General features: G+C 33.2%; 1 protein-coding gene across 6 annotated transcripts in view; it reads right to left on the reverse strand.

Moving 5' to 3' along the window:
* Window positions 1–27,099, reverse strand: part of LOC132733076 (myocyte-specific enhancer factor 2A-like) — a 106,580-nt gene that overhangs the window by 43,188 nt on the left and 36,293 nt on the right. For 4 of the 6 annotated variants that reach the window (XM_060719664.1, XM_060719666.1, XM_060719665.1 and 1 more), the window contains 2 exons: window positions 16,521–16,662; window positions 13,995–14,198 (listed from right to left, as the gene is read on the reverse strand). In XM_060719664.1, the coding sequence (XP_060575647.1) occupies window positions 13,995–14,198; window positions 16,521–16,574 (258 nt within the window). In that variant the 5' untranslated portion in view covers window positions 16,575–16,662. Of the gene's footprint in view, window positions 1–13,994; window positions 14,199–16,520; window positions 16,663–18,374; window positions 18,589–24,806; window positions 25,178–27,099 lie in introns of those variants that run through there. The other 2 variants (XM_060719667.1, XM_060719663.1) reach the window with 2 other exon arrangements.

The following is a 27,099-nucleotide window of genomic DNA, read 5'->3' on the forward strand; positions in this document are numbered from 1 at the left end:
CCTGTTTACAGGTTGGGGTCATGATGGTGAACAAGTGTGCAAAGTTTCAAAGCCATATGTCAATGGACTTTGAAAATATTTGAACTATTACAAAAACTTTAACGTAAATTTTAAGTCGAAAAAGGGGCATAATTCTGTCAAAATGCTTGATAGAGTTACCTCCTCCTGTGTACAGGTTGGGGTCATGATGGTGAACAAGTGTGCAAAGTTTCAAAGCCATATGTCAATGGAATTTAAAAATATTTTAACTATTACAAAAACTTTAACGTATATTCTAAGTCGAAAAAGGGGCATAATTCTGTCAAAATGCTTGATAGAGTTACCTCCTCCTGTCTACAGATTGGGGTCATGATGGTGAACAAGTGTGCAAAGTTTCAAAGCCATATGTCAATGGACTTTGAAAATATTTGAACTATTACAAAAACTTTAACATAAGTGGTTACGCCGACGCCGACGCTCGGGTGACTGCAATAGCTCTACTTATTCTTATCGAATAGTCGAGCTAAAAATTAAGGTTATCATAGAATGTTTATATGTCTAACCACAGTTACAAACTGAAACATTGGCCTTAAAAGCTAAATTAGTACATTAATTTTGTACTTAATTATTTATTTTTTATATTTTTTATTTTTTTGCAAATTTTGTAAATCAGTCTGTTTTGAAAACATCTCATTGCTGGTAAGTGATTTTCCTGTAAAAACCATCATAAACTTGATGTCAGCAGTTTCAGATTGTTCAGATCTAACAATGTTGCTTTTTTATGATGGGTTTGAATCCTTTAATTAAAATAAATATAATATTCAAGCAATTTAGGACATATTCACTATATGATGGGAAACAAATATTTAAGTACTGACACAAAAAAAAACATGTAAAACTAGAACTATCACTAAATGTGATTAATACCCCCACAAGACTGCTTCAGAAATGAGGATGTTACTAGTAACAGAATACCTTGTAAAAGAATTGAAATATAGAGTTATGGTTGTTGGCAATTAAAGATAGTTGTGGTTCTTGTATGTTGCATTTCCTTTCAATGTGGTTGGCCATTGATGAAGTTTTATTGAATTACTCTGTAATAAGTCCAGAAAGACAAAGAAAAGGAACAAAGGGCAAAAACTCTATAAAAACTGAAGATAGAGTTATAGTTCTTGTGCACTGCACTTCCTCTTATTGTGCTTGAACATTGTATGAAGTTGTTTTGAATTCCAACCAGTACGTTTTAAGTTATGCTCAGGACAAGGAAAAGTATCGAAGGGCAGTAACTCTGTATTTTGTCAAAATGGAGTTATGGCTCTTGTGCACTGTACTTCCTTTTAATGTCCTTGACGACTGTATGAAGTTGTACTGAATTCCAAACAGTAGTTTTCAAGTTATGCTCTGGACAAGGAAAAGTAACAAAGGGCAATAACTCTGTAATTAGTCAAGATGGAGTTATGGTTCTTGTGCACTGCACTTCCTCTCAATGTGCTTGACCATTGTATGAAGTTATATTGAATTCCAACCATTAGTCTTCAAGTTATGCTCCGGACAAAAAAGCAATGGAAAAGTAACAAAGGGCAATAACTCTGTAATTAGTCAAGATGGAGTTATTGTTCTTGTGCACTGCACTTCCCCTTATTGTGTTTGACAATTGTATGAAGTTGATTTGAATTCCAACCAGTAGTTTTCAAGTTATGCCCCGGACAAAGAAAAGTAACAAAGGGCAATAACTCTGTAATTAATCAAGATGGAGTTATGGTTCTTGTGCACTGCACTTCCTCTCAATGTGCTTGACCATTGTATGTAGTTATATTGAATTCCAACTATTAGTCTTCAAGTTATGGTCCGGACAAAAAAAAGCAATGGAAAAGTAACAAAGGGCAATAACTCTGTAATTACTTTAAATAGAGTTATGGTTCTTGTGCACTGCACTTCCCCTTATTGTGTTTGACAATTGTGTGAAATTGTTTTGAATTCCAACCAGTAGTTTTCAAGTTATGCCCCGGACAAGGAAAAGTAACAAAGAGCAATAACTCTGTAATTAGTCAAGATAGAGTTATGTTTCTTGTGCACTGCACTTCCTCTCAATGTGCTTGACCATTGTATGTAGTTATATTGAATTCCAACCATTAGTCTTCAAGTTATGCTCCGGACAAGGTAAATGCAACAGACAAAAAAAAAAGCAATGGAAAAGCAACAAAGGGCAATAACTCTGTAATTACTTTAGATAGAGTTATGGTTCTTGTGCACTGCACTTCCCCTTATTGTGTTTGACAATTGTGTGAAGTTGTTTTGAATTCCAACCAGTAGTTTTCAAGTTATGCCCCGGACAAGGAAAAGTAACAAAGGGCAATAACTCTGTAATTAATCAAGATAGAGTTATGGTTCTTGTGCACTGCACTTCCTCTCAATGTGCTTGACCATTGTGTGTAGTTATATTGAATTCCAAGCATTAGTCTTAAAGTTATGATCCGGACAAGGAAAATGCAACGGACGTCTGGACCGACCGACCGACCGACCGACCAACCGACCGACCGACCGACCACCGGGTGACTCCTATATACCCCCCCAAACTTCGTTTTTGGGGGTATAAAAATTAACTTCTGAAAATTTACTTCCTGCTTTTTTGAACTATACTGATGTGAAAACAAGATGTCAATATTGAATAATTAGAGCCAGGCACAATCCTGTTTCGTACAGGACACGAAATGTTACCTCAGATTTTAACCTAAATTTATTGTTAAACCTTTCTAGAAAAGTTATTGTTAATTTTTTCTCCAGCTGAATGGACATTTTATAAAATGGCTTTGAATGTATTAGTTGAACAATGCAGTTTTTGATGAAGGACACAAAATATGATGGAATAGTTTAAAATAACTAGAACTCCGCGAGTCGGATGTGTCGCCTTGTGAACAATGTAGTTTAGGAGAAATGGCCAGGACAAAAATGAAATATGAAAAATAACAAGGGCAATAACTAAACAAGAGGGCCATGATGGCCCTGAGGTCGCTCACCTGTATATAGGCCCACTGAGCGGGGCCAGTTTAAACCCCAGGGCTTTTATTTGAACACACTTGGAAGACACTCATTAGAAGATGTTTCACAATGTTAAGTTTTTACTACACACATGTAATAAAAAACAATGATCTCACCTCCCCCCCCCCCCCTTGCAGGGCCAATTTTCACCAAAGGGCTTTTATTTGAACAAACTTTGTAGACATCCATAAGAAGATATTTCATGCTAAACATCTAAGCTCTAGCTCATTGGGTTTTTTAAAAGAAGTTTTTTAGTTTTTACTACACACATATATATAGTTAAAAACAATGACACCCCTGGGGCGGGGCCAGTTTTGACCCCAGGGCTTTTATTTGAACAAACTTTGTAGACGTTTACTAGAAGATGTTTCATGCTTAATATCTGAACTTTAGCTATTTAGGTTTTTTCAAAGAAGATTTTTTAAGTTTTTACTATATGCATATAGGGAAAATCAAGACCCCCCGGGGCGGGGCCAATTTTGACCCCAGGGCTTTTATTTGAACAAGTTTTGTAGACACACACTAGAAGATGTTTCATGCTTTATATCTAAACTCTAGCTATTTGGGTTTTTTCAAAGAAGATTATTTAAGTTTTTGCTATACACATATAAGGAAAATCAATGACCCCCTGGGGTGGGGCCAATTTTGACCCCAGGGCTTTTTTTTTAACAAACTTGGTATACCACCCATTAGAAGATGTTTCATGCTGATTATCTTAGCTCTAGCTCTTTGAGTTCTTTCAAAGAAGATTTTGTAAATTTTTACTATGTGCATATAGGGAAAGTCAATGACCCCCTGGGGCGGGGCCAATTTTGACCCCAGGGCTTTTATTTGAACAAACTTGGTACACACTCATTAGAAGATGTTTCATGCTGAACATCTTAGCTCTAGCTCTTTGGGTTCTTTAAAAGAAGAATTTTTAAGTTTTTACTATATGCATATAGGGAAAATCAATGACCCCCTGGGGCGGGGCCAACTTTGACCCCAGGTTTTTTATGAGAACAAACTTAGTAGACACTCACTAGAAGATGTTTCATGCCAAATATCTAAACTCTAGGTATTTAGGTTTTTTCAAAGAAGATTTTTTTAAGTTTTTACTAAATGCATATAGGGAAAATCAAGACCCCCCGGGGCGGGGCCAATTTTGACCCCAGGGCTTTTATTTGAACAACCTTTGTAGACCCTCACTAGAAGATGTTTCATGCTTAATATCTAAACTCTAGCTATTTGGGTTTTTTCAAAGAAGATTATTTAAGTTTTTGCTATACACATATAAGGAAAATCAATGACCCCCGGGGGCGGGGCCAATTTTGACCCCAGGGCTTTTATTTGAACAAACTTGGTAGACACCCATTAGAAGATGTTTCATGCTGAATATCTTAGCTCTAGCTTTTTGAGTTCATTCAAAGAAGATTTTGTAAGTTTTTACTATATGCATATAGGGAAAATCAATGACCCCCCGGGGCGGGGCCAATTTTGACCCTAGGGCTTTTATTTGAACAAACTTGGTACACACTCATTAGAAGATGTTTCATGCTGAATATCTTAGCTCTAGCTCTTTGGGTTCTTTAAAAGAAGAATTTTTAAGTTTTTACTATATGCATATAGGGAAAATCAATGACCCCCTGGGGCGGGGCCAATTTTGACCCCAGGGATTTTATTTGAACAAAAAACTTGGTAGACACTCACTAGAAGATGTTTCATGCCAAATATCTAAGCTCTAGCTCTTAGGGTTTATTAAAAGAAGATATTTAAAGTTTTTTCTTTCGGTTGCCATGGCAACCAGAGTTCTGCATGGAATCAAATTCTTTGAACAATTTTTAAAGGTGACCACCAAAGGAACATTCCTGTGAAGTTTGGATGAAATTGGCTTAGTGGTTTATGAGGAGATGTCATTTAAAGTAAAAGTTTACGGACGGACGGACGGACGACGGACGGACGACGGACGGACGGACGCCGGACGAAAAGCGATCACAAAAGCTCACCCTGTCACTTTGTGACAGGTGAGCTAAAAAATAATAAGATCTATCATTCTATGATGTTTCAAGTCCATAGCTTTCATACTTGAGGAAAAATGACCAGGACAAAAATAAAGTAAGAAAAGCAACAAAGGGCAATAACTCAAAAATAAGAAATGCTGAGTATCAGTTCTTATGCACTGCATTTCTTTTTAATGAGATCTATCATCCTATGAAGTTTCAAGTCCATAATTTTTATACTTTCAGAGAAATGGCCTGGACAAAAATTAAGTATGAAAATAAACAAAGCGCAATAACTCAAAAAATAAGAAATGCAGAGTACCAGTTCTTGTGCACTGCACTTCTTCTTAATGAGACCTATCATCCAATGAAGTTTCAAGTCCATGGCTTTTATACATTAGGAGAAATGGCCCGGACAAAAATAAAGTATGAAAATTAACAAAGGGCAATAACTCAAAAATTAGGAAGTGCAGAGTACTGGTTCTTGTGCACTGCATTTCTTCTTAATGAGATCTATCATCCTATGAAGTTTCAAGTCCATAGCTTTTTTAGTTGAAGAGAAATGGCCCGGACAAAATTAAAGTATGAAAATTAACAAAGGGCAATAACTCAAAAAATAAGAACTGCAGAGTACCGGTCCTTATGCACTGCACTTCAGGTTATTGAAAGAAGCATGCATACCAAGTTTGAAGTCAATCAGACTTATAATGACTGAGTTATGCTCCGGACAAGCTTTAGCGGACGCCGACGCCGACAACGACGCCGACACAGACGCCGCCGCCGACACCGCCGACAAAAGTAACCCCTATATGTCACCTTTTCAAGGCGACACAAAAATGGAAATAAGAAACGCTGTAAGTCAAAGTATCAGGGCTCTTTCTGACCTTCTTTGGTGAATATTATCACTCTATGCATAAACCTGGCTTTGTTGGGATTCAAACTAAATAATACTTTATTACCATTCTTGACATAAGACATTCATTAATTTCAGGTAAGATTTCAATACATTTGTACTGACTGAACACTGAACAATACAGACCATGATCAGATGGCACAGACGTACCAGCTTAAAACTTAGTCTACACTGGTCACATGGGTAAACTGAGTCACCGCCAGCAGGGTAAGGGTTAATTATAATACAGGAAGGAACAGCATTTTTCATGAAATTAATATGTAAAATAATATACTTATTTTCTGATTTTAAAGAAAGAAACAAGTAAATTTGTTACAGCCTCAACCTAACTAATTATAGAGACCTGAAACAGCTTGAGCTTTATTAATAAAAGCATGAAAACACAAACAGACCAACTGACAGCTTATCCTGTATGTATAAAAACAATTTTAAAGTTTAAGGTAGCAGACCCATTGACAGTTTATCCTGTATGATCAATACTCTTTAAAAAAGAAACAATTCTAAAGTTTAAAAGTAGCAAACCCATCGACAGTTTATCCTGTATGTTCTATACTCTAATATATATCAACTGACCCTGAACGAAACACAACTTGGCACATGGACCAGTCTTACAATGTTTTCATGCCAAAACTTTAAGTTATGACTCATCAACAGCAATTACATGATGAAAACTTTTAAAGATCCTGTTCATGTAGTAAAGAAACTGCAGAGAGAAACAATTTTTCCACGATGTTTCTGTCTGAGCGCTAATAGCCCCGGCAATTCACAGGTAAGTTGTGCTGTACAACATGTTTACATCAAATTTACCTCATTAATATTTCATGTTACATCAAGAAAAATGACATAAGGCATTATTTTATAATTAACTTTCAATTAGAGGCATTATTTAAGATCAAAGGATTGGGTAAATTTTCAGGTACATTTGTAATTTCAGCTGGGAATTGTTCCCCGATTTTTCTATTCTCAAATATGCAGATACACTGGTACCAGATGGCATCCCTACTTGTTGAACTAACAGATATACACTTCTGTTTTTATTTTTTTTCCGAGACAATATTGAATAATTTAGTGAATTTCTAGATGATAAATTGCTAAATTGTTTTCCAAAAACCTTTTAGGAGCCATTCCCAATCAAATATTCATTCCTATCATCAATTTTCAGAAATATTGAAACAGCAGTGTGTAAAAGCAGTCATAACCCACTTATCGTGCTCTGATTTTACTCTAATGACTATATGGGCCTGTACAGCACACAATTTATAACCACAGAGACTGACCGATGTTATCCATTATACATTGAACTCCCTTAAAATCACATCAAAACATATCAAATTTAAAGATTTAAGAGTTTTTCTTCATACAAAAATTCAGAATGGTAAAGGAAAAATATTTCTAGTTAATAAATATAAATACATCATTAGCAGGAAGCCGTATCAAGTTATTGTGATCACCTAGGTTTCTTTAAGATTCTAACTTGTACTTATTTAATATGAAAAGATTCTTTAAGTTCAACTATGGAATTTTCATTCTGACTGTATAGTACTTATGTAATATGAAGAAAGATCAACAGGAGAAAGCAACATTCACTAAAAGCAGCCCAGTCACGCAGGACCATTGGTAAGGCAACCTGCACTGCAACAAATTCTGCTGGTGGCAAGAGATTCCATAACATGACCAGTGTAGACCATGATCAGACGGCACTGGTGGTTTGTATAAATGTTCCCTATTTAGTAAGTACTCATATAACAATATCAAATTTTCTCTCAAAATAATGAATGGTTTTGTCCAAATGAAGAATTCACAAGTCCATTTGATAAAGTTAGAGGGGTTATAATGGTTAAAGTCACTAGCTACTTTATCAGTGAAGCCTCCAACATCCCTCCCTCCCTGCCCTGATGATTCACAGAAGCTTTTTACTACAATCATAATCGTCAATGAACACTGTGTTTTAATGACCAATCACATTCAGCTAAAACAATCAACAATTTCGGTGGAAAAAAATTCATAGGCTTAAATAAGTATCCAATGAAAAAAGTGCAAAGTTTGAAGATTCAAATCTAAAAATTACCTACAAATTCACATAAATTCATTGGCTTAAAAACGAGTGTACACCCACTTAATGATTCATTCAATTGCTTCGTAATTGGTTTCAAGTAACCCAACAATCTTGTTGAAATCACATCATTTGCATAATTTTATGACTGTTTCAGATATGGCTATGTTCACTTACATGCATTTTATCAGTTGTATCGTCAATAAAGGAAATATTACCAACCGCAAATCATTTCGGCAACTGTCAACCCTAATGTTATAAATTAATCTACGAACTTAAAATTTTGACAGAAATCTTTATTTTATAGCAATCCATCAAAATGAAGCAATTTGAAAGTTATAGTGCCCGAAAGATATGTATTTTAATCATAAAATAAATGCATATTTACACTTAAAAATTTATAAATCATTCACTTAAACAGTTTCAAATATATCTTTATTGCTCAATAATTATACCATTAATACACAAGCCTTATTATATTCTATGACTAAATATATATCCTGACTGAATAGTCGAAAATAAAAACTTTTGGCTCCATATGTTTGTGAAATGGTTAAATTATAATTATTTTGTCCAAAATAATAAATGTATTCTTTTTTTCAGGGTTTAAATCAGATCAGTTAATTGCTTCCGTCATATAGGGACAATGAATTACCAACTTTACTGGTTGAGGCCCTTTGCATTCATTGAGATGTGACTTAGCTACCGATCTCATCTGTAAGTTAGTTGGATACATCCTCCTACAAAAATTTTGATGGCCCCTGTTAAGTGCCATATGCAAAGCAACATTGATCAGGGGCAATTAAGTGATTTAAAGTAATTGGCTTAACAACTCCCCCACAAAATACATTGTATAAAACTTTTTTTCGGCAACTACAGGATATAGTGTATAATAAATTATATTAGATGAATTTTCAGCTGTTACTATCAGGACTTTTAGCACTGGAGTACGTGATTGTTTTTTCGACTTTTCATTTCGAAGTTTCTAATTGACTCTATATATTTTCAATTTGACACTTGCTTAATGCGTCTATTTATTTCACTATTTATCATTTAAATACAGTAAAATATGCATAACACAAGTTAATATGTCAGTTTTATTTTCCACAGAACATAAATTTTACGTAAGCAAATCTTCATTTAAAAAAATTTTTGTAATTCATATCCCGTAGTTTATATTAAAAACCAAAATGTTGACAAAAAATCTGCGTCTTTTTTAAAGTATATGGAGAAAGGGGAAATTTGGGTAAAAAAATTGGTTTTTTGGGGGAAAAATAAACAATTACAAAATTTGCAGCATTCTGTTTAACAAAAATTTTATACATATATTTTCCTGGAAAAAAATCCCATTTAGAATAAATTTTTTAACACTCTACAAAAAAATGGGGTCTAAAAAAATATAACAGGAGATGGGTCTACATGTTTTCATAACATCCCCCCATTAAATATCTTTTCAAGGACACACAGAAAAAATATTTAAAATGAAAAACCATCCCCCCCCCCACTTAAGTCACTAACATGACACTAGGGTTTTGGCGGGTTTCCCTTTGTTTAAACAAAAACACCAAAAGAGGAAGCTGTTACAATGTCTTTTGGAAGCTGATATGGAAAATCATGGCTAACCCATACCACACAATTGACTTGCCAATTTTTTCAATCTTGGCAGCCAAACCATTCACTAATTGGTGCCCAAAAGAAGGTATTTCTTTGGTATATAAAATTATTAAAGGTTGATTGATATATGCATGTAATTAGGGTCCTTCCTAGGTTTGAGAAATGCCATAGGAACATCATAATGAGTGAAGGAGTGACAAAAAAGTACAATGTGGATATACATAAAAGCAAGAAAAGGTCATGTAATGAAAGAACACAGCATGCCGTAATTTTCTAAATTTGTTTCAAAGTTTATTATAAAAACAACATGAAAATTTATTGGTTTAATAAATGGAAACAAGAGATGTAACTTTAATTATTACAACATTTCTATTTCATATGTTCAGTATCAACTTCTCAGCTACATCTAAGGAGACCTGGTAAGATAAATGAGGTCACCTTTTATTACAAATGGTAAAATGGCATTCAATGTTTTGCTTCATAACAGTTATTAGTGGTGACATTTCATTTCAAATGATGAACAGTTGATGGTCTATGTCAATGGTGCTGATGTTGACATTATGTTTAAAATAGTTAAAACAGTAATTTGCAAATGGTAAGTGGTGATGATGTCATTTCATCAAAGTGATGTGATTGATATATTGTTTAAAAAGCATAAGAAAATTGGGTGAAATTTTGTATCAAATAGTTTAGCATGACAGTAACCTTTAGACTGTATCATATAATTTTGCATGATGGTGACATTCTGTATTAAATGGCTCATTGGAGATGGTGACATTCTGTATCATATAATCTTGCATGATGGTGACATTCTGTATTAAATGGCTCATTGGTGATGGTGACATTCTGTATCATATAATTTTGCATAAATGGCTCATTGCATGATGGTGACATTCTGTATCATATAATTTTGCATGATGGTGACATTCTGTATCAAATGGCTCACTGGAGATGGTGACATTCTGTATCATATAATTTTGCATGATGGTGACATTCTGTATTAAATGGCTCACTGGTGATGGTGACATTCTGTATCATATAATTTTGCATGATGGTGACATTCTGTATTAAATGGCTCATTGGTGATGGTGACATTCTGTATCATATAATTTTGCATGATGGTGACATTCTGTATTAAATGGCTCATTGGTGATGGTGACATTCTGTATCATATAATTTTGCATGATGGTGACATTCTGTATTAAATGGCTCATTGGAGATGGTGACATTTCTGTTATTAAATGGCTCATTGGTGATGGTGACATTCTGTATCATATAATTTTGCATGATGGTGACATTCTGTATTAAATGGCTCATTGGAGATGGTGACATTCTGTATTAAATGGCTCCACTGGAGATGGTGACATTCTGTATCATATAATTTTGCATGATGGTGACATTCTGTATTAAATGGCTCATTGGTTATGGTGACATTCTGTATTAAATGGCTCACTGGTGATGGTGACATTCTGTATCATATGGCTGAGTTGTGATAGTGGGATTTCAATTAAAGTGACTAAGTACTACCTTATAGTGGCATTATAGTTCTAACGGTTAAGAAGTGAAAGTGATATTCATTATAAAAAAGGTGACAGTGACATTCTGTTTACAAATATTCAGTTTAGATGGTGACATTTCATTTTCAAAAAACTACTAAAGTACTACTAGTAGCAATCTTAAATTATCAAATGTATAAGAGGTGACGGTGACATTCTATTATAAAATGGTAATTCAGAGGTGATGATTAGACTGCTTTAAATTGGTGACATTTGGAGACATTATATCTATCTACTTCATCTCTTTTCTATATTTATGTCAAAAAATCTGAAAACTGTCATCATTTCTTATCCTCTTCATTTCAGTCCTGGCTCAGTGTGAACTAATGTTTGAATCAAGCAAAAGAATAACATCAGCATACACCAGTTAATTTAAGTCAGTAAGCCAATTCAGCCATTTATATTAAATAACAAGCAAAAACTGATTATTCATGAGTTCACCACACTTTGTTGCAATATTTTATGACTTGAAAATCAAACAGAAGCCAAAAGGCTATCAAACTTGCGTGTACATAAGCTATTCTTTGATGTAACAGTTTTATTTGCTCTTGATTTGTTTACATTTTGTACAAAATATTGCTATTTAACAAGTCTGAACGCACTATTCACTCCTTTAACTTGATACTGAACACATTACTCTAGTTGTTTAATATCTCATTTATCATACCCTTATAACATGTAATCACCTTCACAGCTTGTATAGGTAAAACCTTAAATGAAATATCATATCACAAAAAAAATACCCAGATTGCATTTTTTACCTTATAAATTAATATGAAGTATGAATATAAAAAATTTAAAGTACTCCATTTACAAAATAAGATTTGCTTCACATACCAGCATTTTGGACTCTTAGCGTTATACAGCATCATTAACTCTTAAGGCACTAAATATCTTAAATGGACTAAAGTGTCCATCTTTCATTATCAGGCTAAAACTCAACATTAAGTTTTAGGAAAATTTTGAAGTACAATTATTGTATGTACTGATGAGCAATATACTAATTAGCCACCATTGCAGACCATGATCTTTGGTCTGCACTGGTTGCAATAGTTACTTACATGTAAAGAATCACTTGCCACTAGAAGGCTAAGGGTAAAATATAACTGTTTTTGGAATGCTCATTTAAGTCTATAATAACCATGACAACCATGTACATACCAATTTAAGCCCAGGACTTTTACATAATGTAGGTCTCTGTAAACTGTTCTAGATACAAGCAGGCTGTACCAGAATATAACCACTAACCATAGGTGCAATAAACCTTCTGGATAGCTTGTTTACACGAAACAATCCAAATGTCCCTGGTTTGATTTGAACTTACAGTTGTGAGACGCAAGTGGTGAGAAGGCAACAACCTTTCGTTCTTCACCATCCTATTTTGAATTCTAACGTCAAATTAATTTAGTCAATACTGTTGATGATGATGATTGCTTTATAATGATTGGGAATGATATTGATATCATTCCCAAATAATTTACAGATTTTTTTTTAATGAATCATGGTTTGACTTATATTATGTCCAGTTTACATCTAGTTTCCCAAGTTTCTACCTAATTCAACCAAACACCTCTGCAAGGTCAAATGAACTCATAAAAAATTAGCATAGATATATACTATGTAATAAATCATTTCATTACAGAGAAAATGATCTTTACAATCTTACATACATCATACTTTACTTGTGTAAGAAACATCTCAAGAAAAAGAAAGAGGAGTCCCATAGGGGACAGGAAATGCCATGGTGTTCAAGAAATACATAATGGTATATCAAAGGTCAATTACTGTCCTCAAGTAACTTAACTTTGGCTAGTTATTACCTAATTATCAATTTTCTTAATTTCATACGAAGATTATCAAAGCCTCTGTTGTTTGTTAGATTATCAATTCCAAGAATCAAGTTCTGTGCACTGAGATTTTTTGCTGAATTTATAAATGACATGGAGATAGGATGGAGATAGGTGAATTGAAAGCAGCACTTAATTTATATCAAAGGGTCATCACCTGAACTATAATGTATCAATTAAAAATCAAATGCAGTCATTTTCATTGGTAAATGTTTCATAGTTGAATATTAAATTGTTTTATGATTGTAACATCATTAAATCATAGCATGTAATAAATTTTGACAATATATTTTGCATAAAGTGCCTTTGCTGACAACGGTTGTTGACTTGTAATGTTGATACCTCATCTTTTTTCAGGAAGTTTTGGGACAAATTTTACTAATACATGTACTACTAAAATAGTTTTTTAAATTAGTAGCAAATTCATGAAAAAAAACCTAAGTCACAATAATGTCACAGTGTCACATGTACCTCTAAGTACCAATAATGTCAGTGTCACATGTGCCTCTAAGTACCAATAATGTCAGTGTCACATGTGCCTCTTAGTACCAATAATGTCACAGTGTCACATGTGCCTCTTAGTACCAATAATGTCAGTGTCACATGTGCCTCTAAGTACCAATAATGTCAGTGTCACATGTGCCTCTAAGTACCAATAATGTCAGTGTCACATGTGCCTCTAAGTACCAATAATGTCACAGTGTCACATGTGCCTCTTAGTACCAATAATGTCAGTGTCACATGTGCCTCTAAGTACCAATAATGTCAGTGTCACATGTGCCTCTAAGTACCAATAATGTCAGTGTCACATGTGCCTCTAAGTACCAATAATGTCACAGTGTCACATGTGCCTCTTAGTACCAATAATGTCACAGTGTCACATGTGCCTTTTAAATTACAAAAATACACTAAAAATTGGTATTACTAAAGCTATTGAAAGAGGGCAGCTTTGGCTTTATTACAATATTGTACCCGCAAGATATGGTGAACAATAAGGAAATAAACTCAACTTACGTCAATTATATCTTTGTTTGTCCTGCTCTCGTGAGGTTCATTATATTCTGTATATTTGAGTAGAACTTTGTCCATGTCCGTGCTTGCGTACTGGAACAATTTGTTAGCACTGTTGAAAATGATGAGAGCTATCTCACAGTCGCATAATACGCTCAGTTCATATGCTTTCTTCATGAGCCCAAATTTTCTCTTTGTGAATGTTACCTATATCATAAACAAAACAGAATTTTGTTATCAATTTAAACAAAAGATGTATTCCTGCATGACGATTATAAATTGCGCACCCTTTCTAGACCCCCTTTCTAGACCCTTTCTAGACCATTTATAAAATTCATATTATGACAAGGGCAGTAACTTTGATAGGATAACTGAAATTATGGAACATTTTCTCAACTGTGAACATAAGGGTTTATAAAGACACAGAGTGAAATTTGAACAAATACAAATGTAACATGTGGAGTGTGAATCAATGGAATTATCGAGAACAAGTTTTGAGGGTTGTTGACCATAAAAAAAACTAACAAGCTAGTACTTTTGTCTATAAAAAAATAAAGGGCACAAGCAGAAATAAATTTTAAAATCATTGCAACGACATTGTGTTGTTTTCCATTTTATAATCATACTGGACTCATTTCCTACAACTACTTCCTGGGTGTTGCAGTATTGAAAATGTTAAAGTGCTTGTATACTTCCTTAGATGTTACAGACTTGTTTAGTCACATTTACATGCATGTACATGCGTTTAATTCTTAACATGTCATTGCTGCTTTCCCTCATTGATTATTATAAACAGTCATTTTTCACATACAAACATCTTAAAACATAATTTAATTAATTTTCTCCAGCTTTTCTTCAAAATTTTCAATTTTGTAATAGCACTATTTAAAAATACATGTATATTAAAAACCATACTTTTAAAACTTTTCAAGGGAATTAACCATTTGAGCAATGGTCATGATTATAAATGACTGCAGCCATTGCCTCTTGTTTGTGCTACTGACTAATTTGCACAATATGTGAAGACTGCTTAATTAAGGCATTATGACATAAAAAATCTCTCACAAATATTTAACTCAACAACCAATATGTATAAAAGAGGAAGAGTCTAATTTAGAAATTCAATAAAAAAAGGAAATTATGAACCCGGCAATAAAACGGCAATAAAAAGCAATGTCAATAATCATCGTCCTGTACAAGATGGAATGTCGTTTTTGTATAATCAGCGGCATTATTCCTGGTATAGCCAATCATGCCACATTGTGCGGTAACTGTGTACGATTTGCAACTATAACAAATATCAACCTCCTATATAATTATCATGGAGACTTATGCTAACTGGATTGCCTGACTCTGATTGACGTATAACAGAAGTCCACAAAAAGTTTCATTTTGCTTCATTAGCTCACTTTCTCGAATCGTAAACAGATTTCTTTGCACACACTAAGCCGCTTTTATTGTCACAATGCTCAGATATCATTTCATGCACTGAATTCATTTGTTGACAAGACCCACCACTAAAATCAATAAGTAAATAAGTTCTATGACAAAAGTTACGAGAGACGAGGATTGCTGTTATGGGGTAATATAACACTGTTCCTGATCCAATTTCTAGAGGCCGCGGTTTCAAAAGCTCAACTTTTTTTTTTTTTGCTAATAAATCAACATTGATTGTCCCCCAAGAGTAGATTTCAACGTGTTAACCCATGCATGCCGCCTGATTTCGAGACCCTATCAGACTCTGTCTGCATGCACGCCCACGTAAACTTGACAGATACAGGAATCATTTGCAGGCAATGTAATTACATCAAATGCAGGAAACCTTGTACGTTTCTCTCCTGTTGTTTCAAACTAACAGTTAAAACACTTCCACAATCAGTGACTGGAAAACTCAATGAGGCAGTAAGACAATCGTTACTATCATTCCGATTTCAGACTAGAAATTTTAGGTTATATTTTATTGAAAAACGCATCAACCACAGCATTTGAAAGTATCGCAAATGGATCTCTATTGGGTTATAAATTGTTGTTGCACCTTGATAATATCTAAGTTAATATCTGTACACTTTAGTATTAGGAAATGTTAGCCATGCTCATGGTTCCAGACAACAACAATAAAATTTCAAGGTGACGGGAAGATGTTTGTTAGTTAATATTATAGGAATAATTTTAATGTTACTTTAGGAAGAATATAAAGCCCCACTTTACGAAAAAAGGTCGCACTCGACATCAATATCATGGTAAAAGTAATAAGAAAATAAAACAGCTCTTAAATGGCTTCCAATTAATCTGGAAATATAATCACGGTTGTCAAGCTTTGGTAATCAAACTCTGAAAGCAGAACATCGACATAAATCTATTTGGTTTTATCATATTTACCAAAATCATAATTCATTGGCAAATTTATAACGTGAAATATACAAAGAAACAAATAGTTTACAAAATAATATACATGTATTTCAACAGTGATTGGCTAAAGTTATAAGCTGGCTAGCGATCGGCCCTCCCCCAATTCTATATGACACCTACCTGTCTGTTTCTCTCGTCAACAATACGAGAGATCTGTATCTTTTTCCGTCCCATTTTTTTGCCTGGAGGAGTGTCCGTCCCAGCTCCGACCCCCTGTTCTTGTACCTGAGCCACTATTGTAGATTTATCCGAACTTACAATCCTGAAAAAAGAGAAGAAAATTTTTGAGTGGCAGATTCCAAATAGTAACTTTTCTACTGCCATAAGCTTTCTTTCTTGATCTTTCTGTAATATTTCTCTCTCGCTCACTCGATCACTAAGTGTCCTTACTTTGATCTTTTTTAAAAGCATACGCATTAATATAAAACATAAATAAATTGTCAAGAAATATGAATTAATGCATTATTGAGTAAATTTGCCACATTGTAATTTTCTATTGCTGTGAATTCAATTAACAGTTTCTGTATTTATTGCAACAATAAATTCACAAAGTGCTTTGTCGTAAAACAATGAAAAGATTATTCAGCATTTGCAAGCTGTTGGTTGTATTGTGCATTCTGTAAGCTTTGGATTTCTTACAATCAGTCACTTTACTGAATTTGTGCCACTGACTCGCCATGATTTCATTCTGGTACTGTCTGTCCCTTGGTAGTAATGAATTTAATCTGTTAGTCTGTTACAACCAACAGTTGCCACCAGTATAGTGCCAATGAAGCAAGCCTACACATCCGTAAAGTCTAAACCAGGCTTTATACTGTCCAATGATCAACAGTATCAATATAATGTAGAAATAACAATAAATTTCAATCTTGATACACACAAAATTGGTAATGAACAGTCCCAAAAAAACAGAAAATCAACAGGCTTATTAAGTCAATTTAAGAAATTCAGCATGTTACTGGTTTGGTCATTTCAGTATCGGAAAACAAAAACTAGACTAGACCAGTGAACAGTTACACTAAAGCCTTGTCGGAACACTTGTATAAGGCGGCCTATACTGTCTCTATAAGGATGGCAAAGCTCTTTTATTATTGCTGCTAGCATCAGAAAGACTTTTAATGAAATGTAAGCATTGACAATGAAAATAACGATCAATTCATACCTTCACAGGGTTTTCTTTTTTTAAAAAGAAAATTAGAAGCTTTCTTTTTGAGATTGTGTGTTCATTCAATGAATGTAACTTAACAAGCTAAAATATTGACTGAATCATTTAACATCATGTACTAAAAGACAATCTAAAATAACATAAATAATTTTTTTTACAAAATAAAAAAAATATCCCAGACGTAATATTACACGCTTTCATTATTTAATTATGAGTAAAGCTGATTTGTTTTATGTACATTCTAGAACTTTTTTTTTATTTTCTTCAGATGCTCCTCCAATATTTTCAGCTCTCTGTCATAATCCTTATATATATCATTCCTATCTTATGAATAATCATTCATATCTTATGAATAATCTTCATATCTTATGAATAATCATTTGTATCTTATGAATAATAATTCATACCTCATGAATTCGAAGCTGTTAAAAATCACTGATTGCAAATTAAAGTTACTAATTATTATTTTTCATGATTATTTTTCAAATTGTTAAAATTTTTAAACATTTTATTTTCTGAAAGCAAAATACTGTGTTCTTTTTTTCTAATTCTGAGTAAGACTCATTTTTATTACATATATGGCCAGAAATTTCACTTGCAATTTGGAAAAGAAATTAAAATGTAATACTCTTCTTAAGTATGTATTACAAACTTAAAAAAAAAATCATGGTATAGTGAAAATTCTTAAAAGTGCTGACTGTAGTGAAATTAAAGTCAGTCTTTTTTTTGTAATGGTAAGTTGACTAAGAGATACCATGTTAATCATTAAATGACTATATATAGATTTAATAAACAAAATAAATACATACATTTGGATAGTTTAAGAATGTTTCCACCAACGCAAAATAGGTCTAAATTTGTAACCAAATCTTTCACAATTGCTAAAACGAGCGCAGAAATTTCTAATTCCAACGTCTTAGTCTAAATGCTTCCAAAATCTAGCAGAAATTGCCACATATGTAAAAATCATGTATTATTTCCAAATTTAGTTGAAATCGTTACTTTCTGATGATCATGTGACCGCAGCAATCCCTGAGAACAGAACAGACTGGGTTTCTAAAGTACGTAATAAAACTTATCAAAAGACCAGTCCATTAAACTGTAAGATTGAAATTCAATGGAAATGTCCAATTTACTGATAAGGGCTTCTTGACTTTGTGGTAAGATTTGAATTAAAGAGAAACTAATATATGTGCTACACTTTCCTTTTTAAAATCTTCATTTAAATGGGATATCTTTTTCTAATAATGTACACAACTGAACTTAAGAATTTTGTGTTTTCATTATTTCAAAAAGGATTCTTATCTACTTTCAAGCATGAAACTGAAACAAAATTTTTAATTACATATTTCAAAAAAAAAAAAAAAATTAATCAAAATGAAAGCTCTCAGGTATTTGTGTTTCAAATTAAGCATGCAATTTCATAAATTGTTACCATGGAAATGTCTCCAATTCTATCTTAACAAGTTTTTATACATTATATAAAATAAATGTATCATTATTAATGAACATTTCTGGAAGTCTTATCTTAATTTATCACATGAACAATGCTGATATAAAAAGTACATTTATTTCAATATAATTATGTCAACTAAAAGCAGTATAGGTTATATAACCATGCATAAACAGTTGTTTGTTATATGACCAAAGCTGCTATATATTTATATTAAGCCATATAACCTGTCAATAATCTTTATATACAGTACAGTTTCTTTTATATTGGGAAAAATGGATATTAATTTGTAAATTTACAGAAGCTGAGAGTATATTTGATGTAACCCAATGAAAATCACCATTGCAAACAAGCTGTATTAAAAACATACATAATTATATTAATATGATTCAATGTGCAACAGGAATTTTTCATTTAGACTAAAATTCTAAAATAAAATGTCATTTTACTAACAATAAATGTGATTCAGCAAAAATACATCAATTACTAAATGTAAACCTGACATGTACATCAACAAGAAATAAAACTCTATGACTCAAAATTTCAATATCTTATTTTCCATCCATACTAATATTCTATATTCCTTGGTAAAATTAATATGTATATCAAGTATCAATTCAATTTCAAGTAAACATCATTGTCAATTGCAACATGTTAATAATTTTTATGAAATTGAAGATATAAAAGGCAGGTGCCCCTCGAAACGACAGCCAAGCCTGTAACAATATGAAAGCAGGTGCCCCTCGAAACGACAGCCAAGCCTGTTACAATATGAAAGCTTAGGTGCCCCTCAAAACGACAGCCAAGCCTGTTAAATATGAAAGCAGGCGCCCCTAGAAACGACAGCCAAGTCTGTTACAATATGAAAGCAGGTGCCCCTCAAAACGACAGCCAAGCCTGTTACAATATGAAAGCTTAGGTGTCCCTCAAAACAACAGCCAAGTCTGTTACAATATGAAAGCAGGGCGCCCCTAGAAACGACAGCCAAGTCTGTAACAATATGAAAGCAGGTGCCCCTCAAAACGACAGCCAAGACTGTTACAATATGAAAGCAGGTGCCCCTCAAAACGACAGCCAAGGCTGTTACAATATGAAAGCAGGTGCCCCTCAAAACGACAGCCAAGGCTGTTACAATATGAAAGCAGGTGCCCCTCAAAACGACAGCCAAGCCTGTAACAATATGAAAGCAGGTGCCCCTAAAAACGACAGCCAAGTCTGTTACAATATGATGGTAGGTGCCCAAAAATGACAGCAAAGGCTGTTACAATATGAAAGCTTAGGTGCCCCTCAAAACAACAGCCAAGTCTGTTACAATATGAAAGCAGGCGCCCCTAGAAACGACAGCCAAGTCTGTTACAATATGAAAGCAGTTGCCCCTCAAAACGACAGCCAAGCCTGTTACAATATGATGGTAGGTGCCCTAAAATGACAGCAAAGGCTGTTACAATAGGAAGGCAGGTGCCTTCAAAATGACAGCCAAGCTTGTTACAATATGATGGCTGAATGGTGTCGCTGCTGGCCAAGAAAAATATTTCTCACAATAGATCAGTTCCAGTTTTCTTATTTTGTGAGTTTTTAGATGTTAAATATTTATGATCAACAAACATTGGTGCCATCTTAGGCTGGCATCATAGATATTAACTTTGAATTATCCATTTTTCTACAAGTAACAGACTACTAATCCCACATGACTTCTGAATCTGCGATGAGGGAAAAATGACTCAATGTCTTCAATGAATTCCGCCACACATAAGGATCATACCAGAGAGTGCTGGATTACAAATCTGATACTCTAACCATATTGAGCTAGGGCCATGCCAACCATGAATCTATTAGGAAATAAAGTTAAAAGAAATGTTTAAATATTCACAATCAACAATATTCTTTCATGAAAAATTTGGCTTAAAGTAATATTTTCATAACATATTTATTTATCTACACTGCATTTTCTCATTTAACGGAGTCAGTGCTATCTTTGCATATTTAATTGACACACATAAAATATTTAGGTAATAGCACTGACTATTTCAAGTACCTTACCCTTGGCTTTAATCATTTGATATCTATGCCTGAAATTATACTCTTTAAATCAAATTTTTTTCTTAGTTATCATTAGGATTTTATAACATGAATTTGGAGGCATTTTGCTTTAAGAAGAAAAGAAATACATTTTTTTTGTTAATGATTGTATCTTTCACTTGGCATCATGCACCATTTCCATTCAACCTAAAACTGTCCAGTATAATATTTCTTATCTATTATTATTTCACTGCATTATGCAGGATAAGATTATTTGTTTGTGGATTTTAAAAGGAGTCAAATATCAAGATTAAATTGTACAGTTAATGCCCTTCACCATGACACAAAAATCCTATGTTCAGTATTCAAAGTATAGACTAGACTGACTAAAATGGCACAAACTTGACATTATGACCGTCAAATAAACAGTTTGTAAAACTTGATTACTGGACTTTAAATATCACATGATCATATCAGTGTACATCCTTTTAGAGTACAGGACAATTTTGAAATCCTGTTGGCTTATATTTTTTAATTTCACAAGTCTTAATTGCACATTTCTAAATTCTTTCCTTGCTTAATTATGTCTTAAAAGAGGACTAAATTTTGTCTAATGAGAGATTACACATTCTTAAAGTAATTTACCAAGAAATCTATTCTTTAAAAGAACCACAACTGATGCAAGAATTAATGACAAAAACTCTGGCAATTTAATTGGTAGATTATTTTGGAAGCAGATAATGATTGGTCGAAAGTAACTGGTTTGCTTGAAAATGATTGGTTGGTATTACTTTGGTTTGAAAAAAATCTTAATATCAACATGTTTGATTTTTGTGATAACCCAAGGAAGAAAAAATTCTTTTAAATCTAACTGATAAATTTTCTGTGATGAGAGAATATCTACAATTTCATTAGCTTATTTTTACTTAATTATATAAAAAAAATCTTGTTTCTGATTGATTTAAAAAATCCATCCATGCTCTATGAATGGCTAAATTATCCAAGCATAGCAAATAATCCCCAGTATGTGATTGGTTGACTTTGAATTAGAAAAAAATTTATTCCTGAGAAATTGGTTGACTCATATTGATATACATGGCAATCTGATTTGTTCATCATAATTAAGGTCAAATTAAAATTAGTGATGGTTTGGCCAAGTAGTTAACACGTCAGACTAGAAATCTTAACGATTGCTCTGTATTGTGTGATAGAACTCCATTAGGAGACGAGCTGTTATTTCTTTGAGCAAGAATCTCAATTACACTCATTTTGCTTAGTACTGGTTGGTTCAAAAAAAGGAATGGGTTGGAGAATGGTGTCTATTAGCTTTAATAAAGCTTCCTAAATAATTGAGCTAAAATAAATTCTGTAGAAATTAAATACAAAATACTGGTATTTAAATTATTTGACTTGTTGAAAATATCACAAATCATTTAATCTAATAACACAAAGCTTATCTTCTGAATTTTTAGACAAATTTAAGTCTTGCTTTAGATTAAAAATAATTCCTTAAATAACAACTGGTAATAATGTAATATGTACTTTCAACATAAAAGAACTTAATTCATAAGGGATATCTGACATAGCAAACATAGATATTTTAGTGTGCCTGCCAAATGAATAAAACAAATTACAAGCATTTCATTCTGCATGCATGTCAGTCAGTTGCCATGGCCACCTACAAAGCCTATTCTACTATATTTTGAAGTTTAATCACTCATGTGAAAAGACTTGACTAAACAATGTGCGTCACTTCTAGCCATTTTCATGGAACATCACTTACTCCTTGCAATTTTCTAATGAACATGAGTTACTCCTTGCCATTTTCTATGGAACATGATTGACTCATAGCCATTAGCTATGGAACATCACTTACTCCTTGCAATTTTCTAATGAATATGAGTTACTCCTTGCCATTTTCTATAGAACATGATTGACTCATAGCCATTAGCTATGGAACATCAGTTACTCCTTGCAATTTTCTATGAAACATGAGTGACTTTAATAAAGCTATTTCTATGGAACATCATTTACTCCTGGCCATTCTCTATGAAATATAAGTAATACTCCTTGCAATTTTCTATGGAACATGAGTGACTTAAAGCTATTTCTATGGAACACGAGTGACTTAAAGCTATTGCTATGGAACATGAGTGACTTAAAGCTATTGCTATGGAACATGAGTGACTAAAAGCCATTTCTTTGGAACATCAGTTACTCCTTACCACTTTTCTGTGGAACATGAGTTACTCCTTGCAATTTTCTATGGAACACGAGTGACTTAAAGCTATTTCTATGGAACATGAGTGACTTAAAGCCATTTCTATGGAACAGGAGTGACTTAAAGCCATTTCTTTGGAACATCAGTTACTCCTGGCCATTTTTCTATGGAATATCAGTTTCTCCTAACCATTTTCTGTGGAACACGACTTTCTCCTGGCCATTTTCTATGGAACATCAGTTACTCCTGGTCATTTTCTATGGAACATCAGTTACTCCTGGCTATTTTCTATGGAACATCAGTTACTCCTGACCATTTTCTATGGAACTTCAGTTTCTCCTGGCCATTTTCTACAGAACATCAGTGACTCTTTGAAATTTTCTATGGAACATCAGTTACTCCTGGTCATTTTCTATGGAACATCAGTTACTCCTGGCTATTTTCTATGGAACATCAGTTACTCCTTACCACTTTTCTGTGGAACATGAGTTACTCCTGGCTATTTTCTATGGAACATCAGTTACTCCTGGCCATTTTCTACAGAACATCAGTGACTCTTTGCAATTTTCTATGGAACATCAGTTACTCCTGACAATTTTCTATGGAACATCAGTTACTCCTTTCAATTTTTTATGGAACATCAGTTACTCCTGGCCATATACTATGAAACATCAGTTACTCCTGGCCATTTTCTTGGAACATCAGTTACTCCTGGCTATTTTCTATGGAACATCAGTTACTCCTTTCAATTTTCTATGGAACATCAGTTACTCCTGGCCATATACTATGGAACATCAGTTACTCCTGGCCATTTACTATGGAACATCAGTTACTCCTGGCCATTTACTATGGAACATCAGTTACTCCTGGCCATTTACTATGGAACATCAGTTACTCCTGGCCATTTACTATGGAACATCAGTTACTCCTGGCCATATACTATGGAACATCAGTTACTCCTGGCCATATACTATGGAACATCAGTTACTCCTGGCCATTTACTATGGAACATCAGTTACTCCTGGCCATATACTATGGAACACGAGTTACTCCTGGCCATTTTCTATGGAACACGAGTTACTCCTGGCCATTTACTATGGAACAGGAGTTACTCCTTGCAATTTCATATTGAACATGAGTTAGTCCTTGCAATTTTATATTGAACATGAGTTAGTCCTTACAATTTTATATGGAACAACTCTGGAGTTCCCTGACACAGCAAAAGGCATTACGGTTATATAATTGGGAAAGCATAATATACATGTATGTTTCAATTGGCTTCAAATTTCCAATATCAGTACAAAATCAGCTGAAAACAAACTTTCTAACTATTATGATACACTATTAACTCTGAAGAAAAGGAATAACAGAATTCTACTTTTCAAGCGAAAACATTGAAAGTTTACACGTTTGACTGTAATTGTTGCAGATATTATCATGAGATTTTCTTCCATAGATAAGTAATGCTGATCACAACATAAATTATATATATCAATTAAAAATACAGCAATTAAGCATGAAAATGAAATAAAACACGGAACACAATACCTTTATTGCCTACAAATATCTATAATCACTATAAGATGTTTCACCTATTACCAGATTGCACATTGATTTCATGTATCATAAAGCTGTTTTCCAAAGAAATAATACTCAGATTTTCACTTTTTTAAACACTTAATTTGTAATTCCTGTCTAGATCTATGACATGTTATGCTGCAACACCTTGGTGTCGAGGCAAAATATATTTAACGGGTTTAATAACCTCATACCCCAATCTCCATGTTTCAGTAATCAAATAACTAGCATTATGAACTAGATATTATAGACTTGGCATAATTATCACATCACATTTTTTACACATTACGCAGACTGAGACATATATTTTAAAAACGGTAACGCAAAATTAACAGTGACCTCCCCTAATTACACATATGTATATCAAATTGCGTCTGCTTTTCCGCTACAAGATATTCCTGTATACACTCATGTTAATGGTTATAAGAAAAGCTGGTAAGTGTGGCCTGTAGGGAGTTATATATCCATGTAATAAATGTTACTCTGATTCGTCTGCTTCTGTTTTTCATCAAGAGAAAATTATGCAATGTTGTTTTTCCCAGCAACCTGCATAATCATACTGTTAGGACAAAACAATTAAAATTTAATGGAAAGAAAGTCATGATGTATGTAAGTACATCATCATTTATTTTCAAATGATTGATTTTTAAATCATACATGCTATTGAATTCTATATTAAAACAAGGCACCTGTGTATCAGTACAAAGGGTTACATTGGTGACTTGTACTTAATATGAAAATCTGGAAAAGGGGTGATCCCTCAAAAACACTAAAGGGATTTATATATCAGAACAATTGAAGAATTTATATATCAGAACAATTGAAGAATTTATATATCAGAACAATTAAAGGGATTTATATATAAGAACAATTGAGGAATTATATATCAGAACAATTGAGGAATTATATATCAGAACAATAAAGGGATTTATATATCAGAACAATTAAGGAACATTATATCAGAACAAGGGCTTTGTAGCAGGACAATTAAGGGATCTATATAACAGGACCAATTAAGGGACATAATTATATAAGAACAATGAAGTGATTTCAAACAAGCAAAAAATTCACTTCCAATTCTTTTTTGTATGTTTGTTTTGATTTTCCCACAGCCAATAAAATCATATGGCAAATCTCCAGCTATCATATTAAAGAAAGAAGCTCTTTATAACTATACAATTTGCTTGTATTACTGAATCTTTCTTTATAACCTTTCATATGTGGAGGTTTGTAAGTTGAATGTAACTAAAGTGAAAAAAGTAAACAGGTTTAATAAATAAAGATGTTTTATTTGTTTTGATTTTATTTAAGGTAACACTAATACAGTTAATGTCATAAAATGACTTTCCAGCTCTACTGGTAGGTAGAAGGAGACTTGAGTTGCCCTTTTGTGCATAATATTTCAGGCATGAGCAGGCACCCAAGTAGAACCACCAACCTTCTGTAAGCTAGCTGGACAGCTTTCTTATATGAAAGAATCCAAAGTCTCTGCCACAGTGGTGAAGGCCATGTGATTTGAAGTTGGCACCATTTTGCCACAGAGGCCCTTGTTAAAATTTACCGTTCATGTATAAAAGTCTTATATTTTAAATGTTGTATTTTACTTGTTAACTTTTTGTTTGGAATGTAAAAAAATAATTACAAAATTCCTGGATTAAAAGAACTTTGTCAGTATAATTATGACCTTGAAAGCAAGACTTAAGAGGGGCAACTGTGCAAAATCATCCTTCAACTCTACTAGAAATAGCAACTTACTATGATGTGCTTATGCTCAAAATTCAAGTGTTTTAAAGAATTAAGACATTATTTGTTTACTTTAGCCTTTTGGCACATTCTACCCTCACAAACAGACCAAGATGGGCCTGGCCACTTCCGTGCCATACGGTTTGTTATTCAGTCAGCAAATTATACTTTTGAATGGTTTTGTCCAGATTTTAAGATGGACAAGTTCATTTAAAATATTAACTGTGGCAAGGTTTAATTTTTTGATAAAAATAAGCATAAGATTTTTGCATAATATACAATATTGTATACAGCATTTAGACTATAATTAAATGTGAATTGGTAAAAACAAAACCAAAAACAAAACCAAAAACAAAACCAACAAGATTGCATTTGAGAAAAATGCTATGCCACCGCATTAATACAACACTAAATAGTAGTGTAGGAACATATTTTTTTTGTTTCTATACAATTGAAGATTGTCATAATGCATAGATCCCTGACCTATCTAATTCTTATTATCAGATAAGTGATTAAATCT

This window comes from Ruditapes philippinarum, unplaced genomic scaffold (assembly GCF_026571515.1).
Source record: "Ruditapes philippinarum isolate M1 unplaced genomic scaffold, ASM2657151v2 ctg467_1_1_1_1, whole genome shotgun sequence".
In the NCBI taxonomy this organism is placed as follows: domain Eukaryota; kingdom Metazoa; phylum Mollusca; class Bivalvia; order Venerida; family Veneridae; genus Ruditapes; species Ruditapes philippinarum.